This window comes from Zingiber officinale, chromosome 8A, assembly GCF_018446385.1.
Source record: "Zingiber officinale cultivar Zhangliang chromosome 8A, Zo_v1.1, whole genome shotgun sequence".
Lineage (NCBI taxonomy): Eukaryota > Viridiplantae > Streptophyta > Magnoliopsida > Zingiberales > Zingiberaceae > Zingiber > Zingiber officinale.
The window spans coordinates 76953164-76975681 of record NC_056000.1 but is presented as its reverse complement, the minus strand read 5'-3'; the positions used below and the strand labels follow the sequence as shown (position 1 = coordinate 76975681).

Genomic DNA, 22518 nt, shown 5'->3' with positions numbered 1-22518 from the left:
CTAGAGTCAAGAGCTTTGAGGCCAAAACACTACAAAGCAATGATGACTGGAAACAGAGGCGTCCAAGAAGAGGGCTCCAAGGTGAGCTTTTTACGTGCCAATATTTGAGGCTCCAAGAGAAAGAATCCGAGCAGAAGAGAGACGTTATTGATTCCGAGCAGAAAGCTCCGAAGCAAGCAACGCAATGTCTCTGGCGGTGCTATATTATATGTGGCCTCCAACAGCAGCAGAAAAGGTATTTACCACCACTTAAAAGAATGATTTAGATATTAATCTATTGTCCCTCAGACTTCGTAGGAATCTCCTTTTTCTTTCCACTGTTACTTTATTCATCTTTTGAATTCTATGGTACCACCTAGTTAAGAAATAACAATCGAGCAATTATGAAACCTTGTGTTGTTTAGTGGCACTGGCAGAGCAGAGAAAAGGTTCATCATGAAGATGAATCATTCTGCATGGCTGAGATGAGCTAGTGTCTACTATGTTCTCTGCTATTCTCAAGTTGATTGGAGATAACTCTGCGTTAACTGCACTGAGAATTATTGGTTGCCCTGGCATCCATAAATAGACATACAACCAACGTCGGCGAATGGTGATAACTCAGCAAACTGGAGGTTTCATGTCTAATGCTGAAAGCTGCAACATGGCCGTCAGACTACAAAGTTTATAGCCGGCGGCCAAAATATCTGTCACAAGAAAACACTAACGCATGCCATGACAAAGAGCTCGTGAACTAATAATGCCACCTCCAAAGCAGTGCTCCACTGAAACCAACCCTTCACATGCTGAGCAAACGGTGCTTCCAAACGCAGGCTCTAAAAAGCACCATCTACTTGCGACCTTCCTTTTGGGGTCACTTGGACCGCTAAGCGGGTCTGGGTCATTATACAGTCGCATGCTCAACACAAAACTCGAGTTAGAACTCGAACTCAAAGTTTATATGCTCGATCAGGTCTATAAATGAAAAAAGATTCATGTTGGATCTGTAGGATTCTGAACTCATTACTTTTGGCATGGTATAGTAATGGCGTCACCAATTATGCAAGTGTTGGATTCTTCTTCTTTAGCTTTTGATTCCCACTTTGTCCCCATATCTTTAAACTCTGTCAAGTAACATGGGCACTACTCCCACTCTACTTCATTTCACATTCTCTGATTTATGGAATAAAGATGATTAGCTGAGTTTTTGTTTTTCTCCCATTAAAACTCGGAATCTTGTGTGGGGACAAAGTAGTATGGTTTTTATGCGCTTTTATAGATTCAGAGACATCAGAATTGCCGAAGTGAAAGTGAATAATTTTATTGAATTTCTAATGTAAATTAAACTATCCTCCTGCTTAATTTCCCCATATCAGGTTTTGGCCTTTCGTTCCCCTTCCCCATCAACGGTTTAGCAGATTGGCGCAATCAACTTAATCTTTGTTCGCTTCTTGATGCTGGCAGGTTTCGCAGAATCAAACAGGCTTTGCACTTGGAACTATTGCTCGTCTAACCCTGACAAGTCACGTCAGTGCTGGCGCAGGTTCTTTCTTTACCATTATTTATATATTTATTGTCGATTTGTTTCCATTTTCATGTGGTCCAATCGAAATCCGGACTACGATCTACCGTGTTAATGAGGGTTGTTTCACCAGGTCCATGTGTTCGCCTTCAGTAGTGTCATCCATCAGAGAGTTGTCTGTCACAAGAAACTTAATAGTTCATTCATGTCCTTTGAGCTCTGGATCGGACAGCCACATGTTGGCCACCAAAGAACTCGTCCATTTCATCAGCTCAAGAGGGAGATAGATTAAGGAGGATCTCTACTTTAACAACGTTGGTGATGTTTCGCTTCCCAAGTTTGAATTTTTCGTTAGCGGTATAAAGGAGTCAGAAGAACAGTAGTGTTGCAAGTTTTCAGTTATTAAGATAAGACGCAATATTGAACCTTTCTTACACAGATTCTATAAATTTCTCAATTCAGAACCGAAGACCATGCGCCAATTAACTTTAAAATGGTTTCTTATAGGATATTCAATATCTGATAGTTCTCCTCGACTTCCTTTGTGCGATAGATATGTAGCGGTAGCCATCTTCCTGCAACATCTGTAAAAACTGGATCACTAACTGATTGCTACTAGGAGTTATTGTTTTACAGATACTTAAGACATCTCACGAGATTCATATTACCCTATTTTGTGCTGAGAGAGACATGGACAGACTGTTCCAGGACACACGGAACAGAATTTAGTTTATTTCATGACATATCATGGTATCTTGCATAGTTTAAAGATCAGGCATCAACATACCTTCTACCGCACGGAGGAGATACAGTTATATCCAATCCTTTTTCTGTGGTATTGCTGTATTCAACACATTTCTAAGATCCAAACATACAGTAAATTGCAAAAGGATAGATTACTACATCGAGTCCAACCAGGAAAAACATCCTATTCAGAAAGCTAAGTGCTTGGCAGCCTCATATGTTTGTCCAAGAAGCACCACATCTCTACGTTGACCCCAACTCAAAGATCGTCCATATCACTCCTTAAACTTGATATCCACTTAGTTCAGTTTTTTTATGTGGTGTACTTAGTTTAGAGTTTTAAAAGGCTTCTCAGAGTTTGAAAAGTGACTTAATGATAACGTGGTGGTTGAGTGAGTTCCTTGAAAGTAACTATTAGTTTTTCTCATTTAATTGAGATTAATTTTAATCCCGACTAGTCATCTAGTCTCTATTTGTAGTCTCATTTTTTGATTTGATGTTGGTCCTATAAGAATCATACCCTTCATAACTCCAGTAGAACACAAGTTTCCATTTACTTGGAAAAAAAATAATTTGTGGTCATTAATAGTTCATTTATATCCCTGTTCTCCTATTCGACTGAATGAAAAATCAATTTGAAACAGGCTCAAACATCAGTCCGCCATGAAATCATGAAATCTGAGATGGTTTATTGGACCTTCCCCGTGCTCATGTCCCCACGACAGCGTTGCATGGTCGTCCAAGGTAAACCTGTCATCGTAAGGAAATCTATGTCGTTGCCCAAGTGGTATAACTGGGAGCTTTCTATCCGCCGCTTTACCATTCTGCCTCCGTGGTTGGTTGGGGAGAGAGGAGATCGAGCACCATAAACTCTTAATTTTCCCCCCCATTTCTCATCTTCTTTCCTCAACCGTTTTGTTTAATGGTCAGTTTCCTCCATTGCTGTGTTTCCAATATGCGTTCTTGAGCTGCAAATCGGAAATTATTATTTTATGCTTTTTCCCCCATCGCATATAGCTGAAAACCATTCGATGAAACGTCGCGTTTCCTACATATTTCGGATGGTGTAGTGTGTTCGAATCCCTTGTTTTCTTCCCACCTCTCGCTTCGTACTGTCAACTTTAGTACCATGTTTTAGCTGGATGGGAGCTCAAGGCGCTCCTTTTATGATTTTCGATTAGGAACTGTTAGAAGGCAGCAAAAAAAATCTTATATGTAGTTGAAGATTCATCTTTTTGTTGGTTGTATAGTTACGCTGTTCATTGATGCCTGAGATGTAAATTATTTGTTTTAAATTTATTTCTTGCAATTTGCATGCACTTTGGAGCTCAGTTACCAGTATCGTGTGCACAGTACAGAACTGAAAAAAAAAAAGAAAAAGAAGAAGTAATCGTTGCTTGACAGTGTATTCTGGAGCTGAAATTGTCCTTCATTGTGCTTGTCGACCTATTGTTTTTAACACGCAATTGTTATTGGGAATAATTGTATGGTCGTATATTGCTCTCATAATTCTTTTCAAGGGGAAGACTTTTAGGAGATAATGGAGACATCGATAGCCAAATGTTTCATGTTTGTAAACCACATGCTTTTCAGGGATAATAACACCTGATTAAGTAGCTGATTTAAAGGTGTTATCTTTGTAATTTCCTGTTACTGCATCATCATCCTTCTGGATTTGTAATTTCCTACAGTAATCTTGGTACAAACTTTAGTTTGTCGTCATGTGATAATGTCATAATTCATAAAAAAATTTCAAGACTTGTCTGTAGCAAAAATTTCTTGTGTTAAGCTGGTTTTCTTGACTTTTTTTTTTGGGAGTTCACTATGACAAGAGTCTTTGCAACTGATTTTGGATGTGAACGGTATGACATTTATGTTTAACATCTTTTCGTAAATTTGATTTGCTTTTTATGTTGGCAGCAGATAGGATCGATGTCCTTTTACCTTCCTGCGTCATCTATTTTCAGCAGCCTTACTGAGATCTTATTCATATTGCTTCACAGGCAGTAGCTACAGAGCATGATTAGTACTGAATCTCCAGGGCAGTAACAAATCTCGGTCTATCCTTCAGTCCTTGTAAGTCACATGAGTTAAGCTTCATTATCATGCTCAGGCTGAGCTGAAATGCAGGCTTCGCAGGTGAAAACTTTGTCATTTCTAATCTTAACAAAATCTCACTAACAAATAGTTTCACTTTCATTTAGTATTTGTTTTCATATGAACGGATGACCGCAATAGCAACACCTCTGCCCAACAAAACAATAATCATTTCTGTAGAAATAAATTAAGTTTATCGCATGAACATGTTAAAAGTGGAATGCTCCGGATTACAATATGGCAGGTGAAAGAGAAGGATAAGACCATAATGGAATAAGATCTCTTTCAGATTGTATCCCTGAGGATACCTTGTCATTTTAGCTTATTTTTATCTTTAGAAATTTCTCAAGGGAATTTTCTGCAGGATCGCCATCATGGAGAAGGACAGCCATCGCCTGAAGCTGCGCATGATTTACTAGGTGACTATCAACATGCTCCACTTGTTGAAGCTCCTATAGAAGATTCTGCTTCAGTTTCCAATGCAAGCAGTAACACTAGCAAGGTTCGTCGTGATGACATTGAACTGGTGAGGCAGCTCGTTGCTGGTTCTATTATTTAGTTTTATCAATTAAGAACATTCTGCAAAGATAGCATGAACACAGTCATTGGTTGTTCATGGCTTATTTCCTATCTCATTCACTTCTTTTTCAGGTGCAAAACTTGATTGAACGATGTCTACAACTGTATATGAACAGAGGGGAGGTAGTTCGCATATTGTCTAATCGAGCTAGGATAGAACCTAGTTTCACAACTCTAGGTATGCATTTTAAACCTAAAATCTTAAAATTTGTTATAAATTGATATAACCAATTTGTAATTCTTGGGTTGTGAATAATAATACTCATAACCATATGCCTTGATCGTAGACTACTAATGATATCTTATTATTTACTTTATGTTTTGTCAGTATGGAAGAAATTGGAAGAAGAAAACTCGGAATTTTTCAGAGCCTATTATATAAGACTAAAATTGAAGAAGCAAATCATTCTGTTCAATCATTTGCTCAAGCACCAGTACCATCTGATGAAGTATCCTGTCCAGTCTAAGATTCCATTGGCTCCTATTCAAAATGCGATTCACCCTATGCCAGGTAATTTATTTGATTGATTCCTTTGAACTCTCATTGCGATAATGCTCCAATTGATAGTGCGTAAATAGATTAAATTCAAAGATAGAAGAATGGAGAAACATTATGAGCCAAAGATATAAGTTAAGCATAACTAAAATGTAGTTTGGATAATAAGGAAAAATTGCTATGAGAAATGTTAAAATAAATAAATTCCGAAAAATTTACAAGAGTTTTAGATATCTATTATCAAAAACAAGTCTTTTATTGATGTTAGAAGTCAGATCTAGTATGTCTTTTTCACTCCACACAGATCAAGATCATATGGATGCTTATTCTTTTCTCTTTCCAGGAAGGATATATGCATGGTCTGTAAATGACTAATGGTCGACTAAGATTTATTATTCAACAATAAAGAAATATTAAAGATATAGATAGAGAGATAAGGAAAAATTTATAAGGTTGTGTTATAATCTGATGGACTTTATGGTGGGTAGTAGCAGTAATGAAACATATCTAAAATAAAATAAAAAACACTACTATCTAGGAACATGAGGGTTGCTCCACAATATGATAAAATAAAAGGAAATAAGTTATAATGGTGTAAACAATATGTTTGAAGATGATGGATAGAATTTATAGTTAGACAAGCTGAATGAATAAGAGGTTAAGAGGAAGATCAAATAGAACACTCGTTGGTATGTTCGTATAGCTTTGGATAGAATTCAATAGAAGGATATGATTTTTGTTGCTTTCCCCAAATAATAAGACTAAGATGAGTTGCTCTTTCTTTCCGTCTGCCATATTGCTTTTGTAGAACACAAAGCTTAATTATCACATTTGCAGCGCAGTCAATTTGCCCATGGGATATCCTATTCTTCCTCAGCACCCAATGCCAATGCCAGTTACAGGTCAGCCCCATGACGCAATGGCTTGTGGAATCTCCAGCTGCCATACAGTCAATGTTATTCCTGCACCTGGAACTTTTCATCCCAGTCACATCAATTCTGGGACCAGGTAAGAAATTATTTTTCCCTATGAATATTTTAAAATAGTGAGATATTGTTTTCCTTTTCGCATAGGAAGATCTGGATCGCCCCCCTTTTCTTTTTCTGGTTTATCTATGATGCGATGATAAAAAGAATCTATCTAGTATGGATAAATTGCCATATAATAGGTTAAAGTTAAGATGGTCTACACCAGAGCTTAAAACTTGGTCGTGCTCAAGCGGGAAGCGGTTTATCGGCCGATCGGAAGGATCATTGTCCGGTCGACCATTTGAGTGAACCAGTGACTGGTCAACCAAGGTGGTAAGAGAGCAAGTTGAGCGAGCCAGAAGCTTAAGCCGGACGGGCCGATCGGAAGGATCATTGTCCGGTCGACCATCTGAGTGAACCAGTGACTGGTTAACCAGGGCGGCAAAAGAGCAAGTTAGCAAGTTGAGCGGACCAGAAGTCCGAACCAGATGGGCCGATCAAAAGGATCATTGTCCGGTCGGCCATCTGAGTGAACCAGTGACTAGTAAACCAGGGCGGCAAAAGAGCAAGTTGAGTGGGCCAGAAGCCCGAACCGAGCGGGCCACTCGTCCGACTCGAGATAATTAATAGGGGAAGGAGAAGACAAAAGAAAACACTCCATCTATCATTAAATAAGAAGCAGCCAAGATAAAGATGTCTTCCGTTGGCAATTAATATCATTAAATCAGGAAAGATGGAGGGTCACCGAGAAAGGTATAAAAGGGTTTGCCAGGTACAAAGAAAGGCAAGATAGATCTTTGTCCCTAATACTTTCACTCTCTTTTTTTTCTGTTTATTACTTGAGTGTCGGAGGGCTAACGCCAGGGACCCCTTCCCTGGTTTTGGTTTTTGTTTTGCAGAAAGGAGCGAGGTCTTCATCCCATCAGAGGAACTACCACCTCCCCGGCTTTCTAGCTTCGCACCTTCGGACAGGATCATTTTGGCACCGTCTATGAGAACGTAGCCTGCATCCGAACGAGAAGATGGAAAACGCTGGACGATTCACGACGGTAACGCTGATGCAAGACGAGCTCGACACGCTAATATAAGCCTGGGCGGCAAAGATAGTAGAGCAACAACAACAAGAGTTGGCTGATCGTCAAGTGCAAGAACCTACAGCCTCAATAGTGGGGTGGTCAGCTGAACAACACTCCGCTCGAGAACTGAGCAAGATGTCGATTGGCACCTATAGGGAAGCCCCTAATGTGCAGCCCTGTTATGGGCTCCAGCTGAGAGGGGTTGCGTGGATAAAGATCGGGGATCATTCTCTGATGAGGCACCCGTTCGAAACACAAGAAAAAGAAAACCCAGGGAGGACGACTCGCCCGAACGGGTCAATCAACAGTTTTCAGAGGGGATTCTAAATGGCCCTCTGCCAAACCACTACACCTCATTGACAATTGGCGAATATAATGGGGCGACCGACCCCGACGACCACCTGGCCAAATTTGACAACGTCGCCACGCTGCACCAATACAATACACAGATGGGGTAAAATGCCGAGTCTTCCTTACCATGTTATCTGGATCAACACAATGCTAGTTCAAACGTTTACCGAGCGACTCGATCCACGGCTTCAAAGACTTCCGAGCGGTCTTCTTCCATCACTTTGCTAGCAGTCGCCGCCACCAGAAGACAAGCGTAAATTTATTCTCACTGAAGCAAGGCCCCGAGAGACCTTAAGGGCATATATCCAAGGCTTCAGTCAGGTGGCGATCGACATCCTGGCTATCTCCTCGGATGTATTGGTAAACACTTTCACTCAGGGGCTCGCTGAAGGAGAATTCTTCCGGTCACTCATCCGGAAGCCACCAAAGAACTTTGGCCATCTATAAAAAAGGGACAATGAATACATCAATGCCGAAGAAGCCCAAGCAATCAGGAAAAAAGAGGCACCCACCGAACCAGCGGTGGCGTCCGAGCGACGTCAACTGAACAACCATTAGCTTCCTATAGGACCCCGATCCGGAGGAACTCGATCACAACACGAGCCTAGGATGCATGTCATGCAGCACATTGGGGCCGGACTCCCAAAAGCCTCTAGGGGCAAAATATGGACGCCGATATTTTACTCTTTCCATCAGTCGATGACTCATAATATCCGGGACTGCTACCTGCTAACAGACCAACCCCAAGAAGGCAGTATCATCAGTCACCATCGTCCGATTGGAAATATAGGCGTCGATCAGTTGGGCGAAGGGAAGGCAAAAGGATAGAGGTTGAACTACGCCGCAATCAATTTCAACAACGGAAGAATCCAAGTCTTGTTCGGGAGCAGGCCGAACAGAGACGACCCTCAGCTCGAGAGGAAGAAAATAGGAGCAACGCCACTCGAGGTGAAATAGGAATGATCGTCGGGGGGCCGACCTGTGGTGATTCCAATCGAGCAAGAAAGTTGCACGCTCGGCGGATTGAAATTCACGCGGTCGGTTGCAGCAAGGAGAAGGCCAAAGGACCTGAGATCAGCTTCAGCCCGAAGGATATGGAGGGGGTAGAGATCCCCCTTGATGGCGCCCTGATTATCTGAGCGGTAATAGCTAATTATGTTATTGACCGTACCTTTGTTGACACAGGAAGCTCGGTGAACATTATATTCAAGAAAGTGTTCGATCAACTACAAATCGACCATAGCAATTTACTGCCCATGACGACTCCACTCTACGGGTTCACTGACAACCAAGTGTTGCCGATCGGCCAACTGCGTTTGGCCGTCTCGCTCGGGGACGAGCCGTTGAAGAGAACATGGACGATAAATTTCATCATGGTGGATGCGCCGTCAGCCTACAACGTCATTCTGGGCCACCTGACGCTGAATGAGTTCCGAGCGGTGGTATCCACTTTCTGCCAGAAGATCAAGTTCCCGGTAGGGGACGAGGTGGGTGAGGTCAGAGGCGATCAATTGGCTGCTCAACGTTGCTACGTCGAGATGGTCAGAACGGAAGCATGAACCGCCCAGAAGACACCGCACTTGGAGGTGAGCGCTATCATGGAGAAGCCTCCTGCTCTAATCTACGATGAGAAGGAGGAGGTCCAGATCCATCCAAACCGATCGGAGACAACAACCTTTATCGCCCCCGATCTAAAGAGCGAGAAAAAAGCAGAGTTAGTCGCCTACCTCAGACGAAACTATTACGTGCTCGCTTGGTGATGCACGAATTGTCTCGCATTTCTTCGAGCGTGCCTCAGCACAAGCTACATGTCCGACCGGACTCCTGGCCGATTAAACAGAAGATGAGAGACTTCAGCCCGGAGCAGAATTTGATCATCCAGACGGAGATAGAAAAATTACTGGAGGTCGGCCATATACGGGAAGTCCAATTCCCGAGTTGGCTCGCTAACTTAGTATTAGTCTCTAAATCAAGCAATAAATGACGGGTCTACATCGACTTCTGTGACTTAAATAAGGTATGCCCAAAGGACTTCTATTTGTTGCCTCAGATAGACCAAATGGTGGACTACACAGCGGGCTACGAATTAATATGTATGCTCGATGCATACCAAGGCTACCACCAAGTGTCGCTCGTCCGAGAAGATCAAGAAAAGGTTAGTTTCATCATGGTCGACAGAACCTATTGCTACAACATCATGCCGTTCTGACTGAAGAACATCGGAGCAACCTACCAAAGGCTAATGAATAAAGTGTTCCGTAGGTAGATCGGCCGAAACATGGAGGTCTATGTCGATGACATACTAATAAAATCCCTCTGAGTGACCGGCCTCTGTGCAGACGTCGAGGAGACATTCCAAACTTTGAGAACCTATGGAATAAAGCTGAATCCCAGCAAGTGCCTATTCGGCACAAGGAACAATCGTTTTCTCGGGTATATCGTGATCGAGCGAGGGATCGAGGCAAATCCGAGTAAGATAAAAGCCCTGCAAGACATGCCTCCGCCTCACAATTTGAAGGAGGCCCAATGGTTGATCGGATGGATCACCGCACTTTCAAGGTTCATCTCTAAAACATTCGATCGGAGTCTACCATTCTTCAAAGTACTGCGCCGAGTTACAAGATTCCAATGGGATGCAGAATGCGATCGGGCTTTGGAAGAACTCACGGAGTATCTTAATTCCTTACCTGTGCTAGCTAAGCCGAACATCGGAGAGCCTCTTTGGATCTATTTTTTATCCACCGAGCATGCGGTCGGATCAGCATTGGTCAAGCAGAATGGCCATGAACGACCTATGTATTTTTTAAGCCATATATTAAAAGATGATGAATCTCGCTACACTGGTATGGAAAAGTTAGCTTATGCTCTGGTGCTTGCCGCTCGGAGACTCCGTCTATACTTTCTTGCTCACCCAATCATTGTCATGACCAAAAGTACCCTGGGAAAAGTCCTCCTCAACCCAGAAACGTCTGGGCGACTAATCAAATAGACAACCGAACTAAGTGAGTTTGATATCCAATATCAACCTCGAACGGCGATCAAAGCTCATACCTTGGCTAATTTTGTTATAGAGGTCTAGAATGCCGAGCCGACAATAACTTGGAGAATATATGTCGATGGTCCATCCACTCGACAAGGCAACGGGGTCGACATTCTGCTTATTTCTGTTGGACCGCGTTGACCGACTAGAAGGGGGGTTGAATAGCCCTAAACAAACACAAACACAAAATACCCTTCTCAAACTTATAAATTAAACACTTGTATAAAATTAAATAAAGAAAGATATAAACTAAAAGAAGAGGTTCACAGACTTGACTTGGTTACAACCGGGGAGGTTGTTAATCGAAGGAATGAATCACACACTAAAACGATCTCCTTCGGGCGGAGAAGCCTCTTACAACAGTGAAAGCGCAAAAAGAGAAGCTAAACTAGAAAAGGAAGCTCACAAGTGTTGCATTGCTAATTCTTGTTCTGTTCAAAATCTTCTAGACCAAGGTTGTATTTACAGCCTTGGTTGAGGCGCTTGAAAGGGTTACAGGTGCCTGGGAGGGGATACAATTTTATCCCCTTCGCAACGGATCGCATTTGACCGCGATCCATTCAAAATCAAGTTCTGGGCGCCCGGAATCACTCTGTGCGCCCGGACCACTAAAGTCAACATAGTTGACTTTTGGTCCAGGCCCTCTGCTCCGATGTTACTCGCCTCGGTCCGGGTCTTCCGCTCCGGCTCCACTCGCTTGGGTGATTTCAGCCAACTGAAATAAGATTCACTCGAACCCAATTTCAGCCTTCTCGAGCAACCATTCGCTCCAGCTTCTCGCCTCTCAGAAATGTCGCGCGTTTCCTTCTCGTCCACCCGCGTACTCTTCCGCAACACCTCGTCCCTCAGACGCACCAAGTCCGTCGGCTCTTTCTCGTACCGCCCTTCTCGCTAGCTGCGTCTTTTGCTCGACTCCCTGTGCTCCTAAGCTCCTGCACATTTAGACACAAGGTTAAAACACCACAGGACCTAACTTAACTTGTTGATCACATCAAAACAATCTTGGGGTTCCAACAATCTCCCCCCTTTTGATGTGAGCAACCTAAATTAAGCTAGGGTAAATAGGCATAAAAGTAAAACACATAATATTGCAATAAAGTGCAAAAAATAATTTAAAAAATGATCTACCTCCCCCTAGACTTAACATTTTCCTTCTCCCCCTTTAATCACATAAAAAATGGGGTTCCAAGAAAAATCTAAGGGTTATAAAAAACTTTATAAAAATTTGAAAATTATTAATATCATCAAAAATTTGCAATAACTTTTAGCTAAAAAAAATTAAAATATTTTTGAGAACTTTTCTAAGCAAAAAAAAAAAAAATTAATGCAAGAAAATTTTCTTAAGTTAAAAATTCTACGGTTAAAAAGACTTTTAAGTAATTTTAAAAGAAATGTTTGAAAAACTTTTTAAAGTATTATTTAATTTCAATTTTAATGTTTTATCAGTAAGTTAATTAAATATTTTATTTCAATATTTTGACTTTCAGACAATGACGAGGCAATAGGCCTTCTTGGTTATTGGAGCAACAACCACTTTCTTAGACAAAACCTCATAAAGAAATTTAACGTTTAATCTTTTCGCTGAAAGCGTTAAGTCTAATTTAGAGTTTAGATTAAACAAGACTTTAGAACCCAATATAGGTTCCAACCAACTGGATTAATTAAGAATTTCTTAGGTACATACTTTTTTGAAATTTTCTTGATTTATCCCTTGTGATATCTAAAATACCAATTTATATTGTTGTATTTTCTAAACTTTGTATTATGTGAACATGCATGATTTTTAAAGTTATCTACTTATATTTTAAAATCATTATTTTCGAATTTTAATTTATCTAATTCTTTTAATGGGCAAGATTTAGCTAGAATTATTTTTAAATTTTTAATCTCTTTTTCTAACTTACAACAATCATTAGTTAATAATTTAACAAACATAAATAATTTATCGGGAGGAAGAGATCGTACCTAACTTACCTTGTCGACCTCATTATCCGTGGCTTCCCTTGAACTGTTGCTTTCTTCTGACGTAACTCCCCCTTCATCGATGCTCTCGATGCTCATTTCGGACGAGCTTGAATCGTAGTCCTCGTCTTGATGACTTGCCATTAGTGCAAGTTCGGAGAAGGCCTCGATTTCCGATTCGGACGACGTATCATCCCACATCGCTTTTAGTGTCTTGAACCTTTTTGTTTGGACAGACTTCTTTTCTTTATCCTTGTCCTTGTTCTTTAGCTTGGGGCAGTTGTCTTTGACGTGCTCTTTTTCGTTCCAGTGGTAGCATCTGATCTTCCTTTTCTTTCTACCCTGCGGATGGTTAGTTTTCTTGAATTACATAATTTCTTAAAGCGCTTTACCATCATTACCAATTCATCATCGTCGAGAGAAGACTCTGACTCAGGTTCGTCTCTCAATGCTTTGAGGGCGACGTTGTGCTTCGTCTCCTTCGTACCTGCACATCTCGATTCATGCACTTCAAATGTGGAAACTAATTCTTCAAAGGAAATAGTTTCTAAGTCCTTAGATATATAAAAAGCATCTACTAGTGATGCCCATTTAGTATTTCTAGGAAATGAATTGAGTGTGTACCTTAGTGAATCTCTGCTACTTACCTTTTCTCCGAGATTCGAGAGTTCGGTGATAAGCTTCTTAATTCTCGAGTGCAGATGCGCAACTGTTTCATCTTCTTCAAGTCTCAGGTTGGTGAGCTGGTTGCGAAGTAAATTCCGTCTTGCGAGCTTGGCTTCGAACGCCCCTTCATGTAGCTCAAGGAACTTTTCCCACAATTCCTTTGCTAAGTCGTAGTTGCTGATCCGGTTGACTTCTTGTGGCAGAAGGACGCTCAACAGATGGAATTCTGCTTTGTCATTTGCCACGTAGTTGGCCTGCTCCTTTTTTCTCCACCGATATTTTTCTTTCCCTTCCGATGCTGTAAAACCGAACTCTATTATCAAAAGTAAATCAAAATCCGTTTTGAAAAATACCTGCATTAGCTTTTTCCAGCTAGCAAACTCCCCTTCGAATTTTGACGGGTATTTGCTTAGTCCGGCCATCGTCTTTACTTCGATCGGCGGTTAGTCCTCCTGAAGCGTCCTGGCTCTGATACCACTTGTTGGACCGCGTTGGTCGGCTAGAAGGGGGGGTTGAATAGCCCTAAACAAACACAAACACAAAAACAAAAATACCCTTCTCAAACTTGTAACTTAAACACTTGCATAAAATTAAATAAAGAAAGCAATAAACTAAGAGAAGAGGCTTACAGACTTGATTTGGTTACAACCGGGGAGGTTGTTAATCCAATGAATGAACCACACACTAAAAAGATCTCTTTCAGGCGGAGAAGCCTCTTACAGCAGTGAAAGTGCAAAAAGAGTAGCTAAACTAGAAAAGGAAGTTCACAAGTGTTGTATTGCTAATTCTTGTTCTGTTCAAAAACTTCTGAACTAAGGCTGTATTTATAGCCTTGGTCGAGGCGCCTGGAAGGGTTCCAAGCGTCTAGGAGGGGATAAAATTTTATCCCCTTCGCAACGGATCACATTTGATTGCGATCTGGTCAAAATCAAGTTCTGGGCGCCCGGAATCGCTTCGGGCGCCCGGAATGGGTCCGGGCCCTCTGCTCCGGTGCTGCTCGTCTCGGTCCGGGTCTTCCGCTCAAGCTCCACTTACTTGGGTGATTTCAGCCAACCGAAATAAGGCTCATCCGAACTCAATTTTGGCCTTCTCAAGCAACCTTCCGCTCTGACTTCTCGTCCCTCGAAAATGTCGTGTGCTTCCTTCTCATCCACTCGCGTACTATTCTGTAATACCTCGTCTCTCTGACGCACTGAGCCCGTCGGCTTTCTCCCATGCCGCCCTTCTCGCTAGCTGCGTCTTTTGCTCAACTCCCTATGCTCCTAAGTTCTTGTACACTTAGACACAAGGTTAAAACACTACAGGACCTAACTTAACTTGTTGATCACATCAAAACAACCTTGGGGTTTCAACAATTTCACCACAAGAAGACTGGATGCAACTTTCCATTCGACTGGATTATCGGGCCACCAACAATGAAGTTGAGTATGAAGTCTTGATAGCTGGCTTACAGGCAGCGCGGTATGTCGGGGCCACAAAAGTCTTCATTCACTCAGATTCTCAGTTGGCCGCCCAACAGCTATCAGGGACATTCGAAATTAGCAGCTCCCGACTCAAGTTATATGCAGAAGCCTTTGAGAAGTCAAAGGCAAATTTTCAAGAAGTTACTATATAGAAGATCCCCTGATCGGACAATCAAGCGGCAGATGAGCTGGCTAAGTTAGCTAGTTCATTATCATCCATCGTGATCAGCCAGCTAATTGAACAAGTCTCGCTGGTTGCACACATCGACCGGATGGAGGGAGTGGTCTGCTCGAGCAACTGGAGAACGCCACTGATCGAATTCCTCCGATCGGGTATCACGTCGGTCGACTGAAAGGTAGCACGACTATTAAAGAAGAGGGTCAGACGGTTTACTTTGGTCGAAGATCAGCTGTATTAAAGAGCCTTCTCCAGACCTTTACTTAAGTGCATAGGACCAGAGGATGCAGAGTATATCCTACAAGATGTGCACCAAGGCTCCTGCGGAAGCCATCCAGGTGGTTGTTCGCTGGCTCAAAAGATTCTCCTGGCCGGATATTTTTGGTCAACTCTCCAAAAGGATGCCGCTCAGACAGTAGCCACATGTCTGTCCTGCTAAAGGTATCATAACATCCCACATCGACCAACTGAAGAGATGAAAACATCCACAGTGTCTTGCCCATTCGACCAATGGGGCATGGACATTGTGAGACTATTTCCCATGGCAATCAGTCAGCGGAGGTTCCTGCTCGTCGCTGTGGACTACTTCTCAAAATGGGTGGAAGTTGAACCATTGGCAAAAATAAGTGAACAGATAGGCATCAAGTTCGTCTGGCAAAATATCTTATGATGGTTCAGCATCCCCCGATGGCTTGTCTCAGACAAGAGGAGGCAATTCACCGATCGAAGGCTCAAGGAATGATGCGAAGGCTATGGTATCCAGCAGGCCTTCACCTCGATGGCTTACCCCCAAAGCAACGGCCAAGCGGAAGTCACCAATCGGGAGATTCTCAAAGGATTGAGAGCTTGGCTCGACCACGCAGGAGGCAACTGGGTCAACGAACTCCCTAGCGTCTTATAGGCCCTGCGCATGACCCCAAAGGAAGCGACCGGCATGACGCCATTCCATTTGGTGTATGGCGGTGAAGTACTAGTCCCAGTGGAAGTCGGAGTGGAGTCCGATAGGGTGCGGCGCTATGATGAGGAGAACTGCGAGCAGAGACTGATGGAGCTAGACTTGGTCGACGAAGCACAGGACAAGGCTGCCATTCGGTTGATGGCATACCGGCAGCGGATGAAACATAACTACAACAAGAGGGTTATCCCGCGGTCCTTCTAGGTCGGCGATCTAGTGTGGAAGAAGATAAAGCTGATCAGCGACGTCACCAAACTCAAAGCTCCATGGGTGGGACTCTATAAGGTCATGCAGAAACTCCGCTCAGGAGCATATTATTTGGAAGACGAAGACGGAAGATAGCTCGAGCGACCATGGAGTGCGAACCACCTCCAACCCTATAGGGCCAGGTAAGAGGTGTGAATGATTATATTTACCTGTATGTGCGTGTATATCTTCTTAATGCAGGACAAATATGAATAAAATCGCAAGCATTCCAGACTTATAAGTCAAGTGATGACTATAAACCCATGTCTTCACCGACGGTCGAGCGGCGACCTTAAACCTATGTCCTTATCAATGGTCGAGTGACAACCTTAAACTCATGTCTTCACCAACAGTCGAGCGACGACCTTAAACTCATGTCTTCACCAACGGTCGAGCGTAGACTTTAAACCCATGTTTTCACCAACCGTCGAGTGGCGACCTTAAACTCATGTCTTCACCAACGATCGAGCGGCAACCTTAAACTCATGTCTTCACCAACAATCGAGCGGCGACTTTAAACCCATGTCTTCACCAACAGTCGAGCGACGACCTTAAACCCATGTTTTCACCAACGGTCGAGCGACGACCTTAAACCCATGTCTTCATCAACGGTCGAGCAACGACCTTAAACCCATGTCTTCATCAATGGTCCAACGGCGACCTTAAACCCATGTCTTCACCGACAGTCGAGTGACGACCTTAAACCCACGTCTACGCCATGAAAATGGTCGAGTGTCGATCTTAAAATCGGAAAAGGTCGATCGTCTTAGAAAACAGATCGGAAGAACACGAGGCCACACTTCGGTTTGCACAACATCTGATCTAAATACAAGTCAAAAATGTCGAACGACCAGAAAGAGACAAAGAAAAATAATGGTTCGTTAGATAGACTATCATTCATTGACACTTCAAAAAATACAAAAGTAAAACACACATGAGCAGGTTCACTCAAAATAATCTAAAATATCATCGGGCAGCAACTCAATCAGTTTGTCCCGGTTAATGATCTTGCTTGTCAAAGCGGTGGGGAGGTAGACGCCTTCCTTCAGTTGATCTCCTGTCGATAGCAAGGTCGAATAGACAAAATGCCCGATTAGAGACCTTGTCATTAAAAGCATCTGAGCGGATGTAAGCCTGCTTCATGAGGTCGAACCTGCTCGACTTGGCTCCCTGACAAGTCTCTAAGGCCGCTCGAGAAGCTTTCAGCTCTTCGTTCAACTTGGCCAGCTCTTCATCTTTTTTAGCGAGTTTAGTCTTCGCTGCGGTCTGGTCGGCTGATAATCTATCCTGCTCGGCCTTCAATGAAGCCTCCACCTCCTTTAGGTTCTGGGTCAACACCCAGGATTCTTTATTTTTGATCTCTAAGTCCTCGATGGATCGGAGCTTTTTAGTGTTGGCCAAATTGAGTTTGGACTCGAAGGAGCTGACCTGTTTAACAAGCCGAGCCAATTGATCAGCCTGCTCGGCGCCTTTGCTCTTCTCCGCCTCCAGTTACTCGGAGCTCTTATTCAGATCAACTCTTAGTTGAGCCATTTTAGCATTCATCTGCTCTAGCTGCGTTTGGGAAGCAGATGATTGGCCGCTCGGGGCTCACAACTGCTTGACTTCTTACTCCAAAAATGCTAGCTTTTGGCATATGGCCTGACTCTCTACCCAATACTGTGAGGAAATGATAAATTTTTAAGGATCGAGTGGTGACAAAAAGTAACTTGTAAAATACTTAACCCAGTGAACATCTGGATATGACTGTCGGCAAGCGTCCTAGAGGCATGACCATCGCACGGGCTCGGGTGTCGACCCATATCTGTGCTAGCGGTCTCTGGATGATTATTTGGTGCTTCGAGCCTCGAGATTTAGCATTGTCAAAATCACGCCACTCGTCTGTGGGCAGATGAATGACCGTCGTTATGTGGCACTGGCGACTTGGGGCAGACGGGGCTGAGGTTGCTCTGGCAACTGACCTAGAGGTTGACGCCGGTCGGATGCTGAACTTCCGAGTCTTAGGCAGTGGAGGTGGTATGAAAGCGACCGACGGCGCACAGATTATCTCTTGCGGCAGTCCGGATAAAGACGACGTCCGATCGGATGAAAGCGAAGTATGTGGGATGGTCGTCGCTTGCTCGGGCGCAGGGGGTGGAGGTCTTACCCCTCTCTGATGAAAGACGTGGACTGGTCCTGGTTGGAGTTTGTGTCGCGGAGGTAGTAGGTCGGGCGACAATCTCCACGCGGCGCCTCTTTGGGCTTATCAACGACTCTCTAGAAGAAGCCGATTTCGAGGCCTCGGCGATTGGAATTACCGGAAGATGCTCTGGCAGGGGATTCACTGCGACATTCGCTTCACCACCAACTGTATGACTGGCCACTCCATCGCTCCCTTGGCCTGGGGCTCATATGCTCTCTCCGAGCGGATCCTCATGAGAGACGACCGGCTGCAAACCGTGGCTCTCCAACTTAGCCACGGCTACAGCATTGATCTCTGCATCCGCGAGTTTGGATTTTCCAGCCAGGCGTGCGCGCAACATAAGTTGAGCTACAAAAGAAAAAGAGAAATCAGTTAGATTCAAAAGTTAGACTAAGAAGGAGCATACCTAGGCTGAACGGAAGCCTTGTGTAGATCAGACTCAAGCCAAATACGTAGAGGATGCCCTTCAGTAGTAACTTGTGGATATCATATTTTTGACCAGCTTGAAGGTAGTATAATCGACCCTTGTACCTACCGAGCGACGGTGGATTCACAACCTCTAGCTTCCAGCCGGTAGGAAAATCAGGCCGATCGGGGAATTTGACAAAAAAAAATAGTATTATCCTTCCGATGTTTATTGGAGGATGACATCTTATCGAAAAAGACCAAGCCCACTCGGTCTTGGAATAGGAAAGTCCCTGGCTCGGACAGTTTTGAATAATAGAAGTAGTGGAAGAGCCGAGCGGATAGAGGAATGTCGTGCAGACGAAAAAGGACTACAACACCACACAACAACCGAAAAGAGTAGGGCACTAGCTGATGGAGAGAAATATGAAAGTTTTTGCAAACTGCAAAGAAGAAGGGGTGGACAGGGAACAGTAGACCAACGATAAATTGGTCCCTAAAGAAACATACAAAGCCTGGAGATGGCTCATGGGGTCGATCGAATGAAGAAGGAAGGACAATTTCATAGTCCGGAGGAATTTCATATGCAGAGTTTAGGCTTTCTACATCACCCCCGTCGAATCTAGATTCGACGGAGGTGTACCAGAGGCCAGGAACAGAGACAGGAAGTTGAGAGGAACTTGCCATCAGACACAAAAGATTGACAAGAACACAACAAGTTCGATCGAAAAAGAGAGAGGACGCTAAGAAACAACCAAATGAGCCGAATGAAAAGGAAGGCTTATGAGAAAGAGGAAAGATCACCGGAGAAGAGAGCGCAACGACAAATTCATTGGAGAAGAGCCCGCAACAGCAAAATCTAAAGACAAAAGGGCGAAGTAGACGACGACGACACACGCGAGACTTATAAAGCTTGCGGCCGATCGACGACAACCGTCCGATCTAGGATGCACAAACCTAGAAACAAATACAACCGCTAAATTTGAAAATGGTACACGTCACGTCAGGTGGATGTTCGTCCGTCACATCAGGCATGCGACGATAATATAGGACATATGTCCTTCAGTCAAAAGGCCGCATTTAAAGCCCTTAATTAAAAAGGTATGGTCGCATACTTAGCCATAATTTTTGAGGATTTATGCGGATTTCGAGAAATTCAAATGACGTCAGCCAAAATCACGCCCGCTTGAAGGGATACCATGAAGGTCAAAAATTTTGAGAAGTATTGCTGACCATCCTCCCGATTGGCACACAATCTTCCTGATCAGCCAAGGCAAAGTAAAGTCGAGTGGCGTTGGTTCAGGGGTGTCTCAGCGCATAGGTTGATTTGGTATTAAGACATCAACTGTCTAGTCAGTCTGACTTGCAGTCTCTTTCGACTAAACTTGAAGGGGAAGACTTATGATGCAGCGATAAGGGGGATCAATTGTCACGTGATAGGTTAAAGTCAAGGCAGTCCACGCCAGGGCTTAAGGCTCGGTCGCGCTTGAGCGGGAAGTGGTTCATCGGCCGATCAAAAGGATCATTGTCCGGTCAACCATCTGAGTGAACCAGTGACTGGTCAAACCAGAGCGGCAAGAGAGCAAGTTGAGCGGGACGGGCCAATCGGAAGGATCATTGTCCGGTCGGCCATTTGAGTGAACCAGTGACTGGTTAACCAGGGCGGCAAAAGAGCAAGTTGAGCGGGCCAGAAGCCCGAACCGAGCGGGCCACCCGTCCGGCTCAAGATAATTAATAGGGGAAGGAGAAGATAAAAGAGAACACTTCATCTATCATTAAATAAGAAACAGTCAAGATAAAGATGTCTTCCGTTGGCAATTAATATCATTAAATTTGGAAAGATGGAGGGTCGCCGAGAAAGGTATAAAAGAGTATGTCAGCTACAAAAAAAAACAAGATAGATTTTTGTCCCTAATACTTTTACTCTCTTCTTTTTCTGTTTTTGACTTGAACGTCGGAGGGCCAACGCTAGGGATCCCTTCCCTGATTTTGGTTTTTGTTTTATAGAAAGGAGCGAGTCTTCATCCTGTCAGCGAAACTGTTACCTCTTTGACTTTTCAGCTTCGCGTCTTCGGACAGGATCAGTCTCTATCATTTTTTTATACAATGTAGGGAGACGTTCTGTCTGTGAAAGACTTTTTTTTTCCTGGTTGATCCAGAATGAGACTTGTTATGAACACACTTCTATGATTTCCAGCTTATCTTTCTCTGTAGTAGTTTAACTGACATTAATCAGAACATCGTGTTTAAATTCAATTCATCCTTTTGCTTGTTCTTTGTTTGATGAAACATTGTCTATTTAATCATTTATGATTAGCAGTGGCACAGCTGAAGTGGCTCATGCGACCCCTCCAAGTTATGCCATTTCTTCCATGTCTGAGATGGCTATGAGCCCTGCACCAGCAACATCAAGCGCTCATTTTCCTTTCACTCCTGAGAAATCTGGAACAGGCATAAATGCCTCAGCACTCGATTCAACCTTTCTATCTGATGTGCCAAATGCAGGACTGCAACTAAGTTCAGATGGTGTGGAGCAGTCAAGAGATATAATGCGATCGTTAGGACAGTTTTGGAATTTCAGTCTGTCTGAATTGACCATGGACTTGACAAATATAGCAGGTGATTTTGCTCTTAGACTTTCAGATATATGATTATATCTTTGGCAAAAAAATTGATCGTTGATTTGCTAGGCATGACGGATGAACAGCATTATCTCAGTAGGAAGCAAACACAAATGAAATCCTAGAACACAATGTCCATATTCTTGTTTGCTTGCTAACTGAGGCATATATACGCTACAAAAAATTGTAACTTAGAAATAATTATTCTTATGGTGATGCTAGATCAATGCCAAAGAGATGAGGATTATACCCTAAAAACCGGAGGGACTACTGATTAGTAATAGAAGTTGAAATTGTTCATCAATCATCAACACCTATAGTTTAGAAGATCAATTAGAATTGAAGGTGTCCTGTGCGAGAGACCAAAGAAAACTCTGGTTAATGCAATTATAAAAGTATAGGAGAAGGATATATTAATAGTTCAATCAAAGATAAAGAGTCATGCAATTGACTGCAAACAATTGAAACCAGCACGAGTATCACAAGTGCTTACTGGATAGTTCTTTTCACAAATGATCCTTTACTAAATGTTCATTAACACAATAACTGGTTTGGTCCATACAAGATCTTGGAGATCTAGGAGACTATGATGGTTCTCCGTTCTTGCCATCGGATTCAGACATCTTGCTGGGCTCCCCAGAACAGGAAGATATAGGTAATTAACTTCATCACCTTTCCCAAAATTTCTTCACTTTATGCGCTGCAAAGATTAATAACTCTTTGCGAGTGTTTAATGATCCTCCTCGAGTATTTGTGTTTCTTTTTCAGTCGAAGAATACTTAGCTGATGTTGCGAATGGACTCTGCTCACACCAATCAGATGAAGAGAAATCTTAGGACAAGTTTGAACTTTCTTTTCGCACCTTCTCTGTAATTTTTGTCCAAGCTCGATCATTAACAATATTGATCGATTAACGGTTAACTTCACGTAATTAAGCAGCAGATTCTAAGTAGTTAAAATTAGTTAATACAGTAATTACTAGTAAAAT

General features: G+C 43.0%; 1 protein-coding gene across 7 annotated transcripts; it reads left to right on the top strand.

Moving 5' to 3' along the window:
• Positions 1–98: 98 nt before the first annotated feature.
• On the top strand, positions 99–22514 carry LOC122009618. 7 transcript variants are annotated; one of them, XM_042565839.1, is made up of 12 exons: positions 99–235; positions 1444–1522; positions 1635–1815; positions 2890–2989; positions 4249–4384; positions 4707–4868; positions 4994–5099; positions 5250–5432; positions 6260–6425; positions 21227–21528; positions 22096–22185; positions 22299–22514. In XM_042565839.1, the coding sequence occupies exons 5-12, from the start codon at positions 4370–4372 to the stop codon at positions 22364–22366; spliced, it is 1092 nt and encodes a 363-aa protein (XP_042421773.1). In that variant the 5' UTR covers positions 99–235; positions 1444–1522; positions 1635–1815; positions 2890–2989; positions 4249–4369; the 3' UTR covers positions 22367–22514. The 7 variants fall into 7 exon arrangements, with proteins under 7 accessions (XP_042421773.1, XP_042421779.1, XP_042421775.1 ...); XM_042565845.1 differs by having other exon boundaries at positions 21230–21528; positions 22299–22513; XM_042565841.1 differs by lacking the exon at positions 2890–2989.
• The last annotated feature ends 4 nt before the right edge of the window (positions 22515–22518 follow it).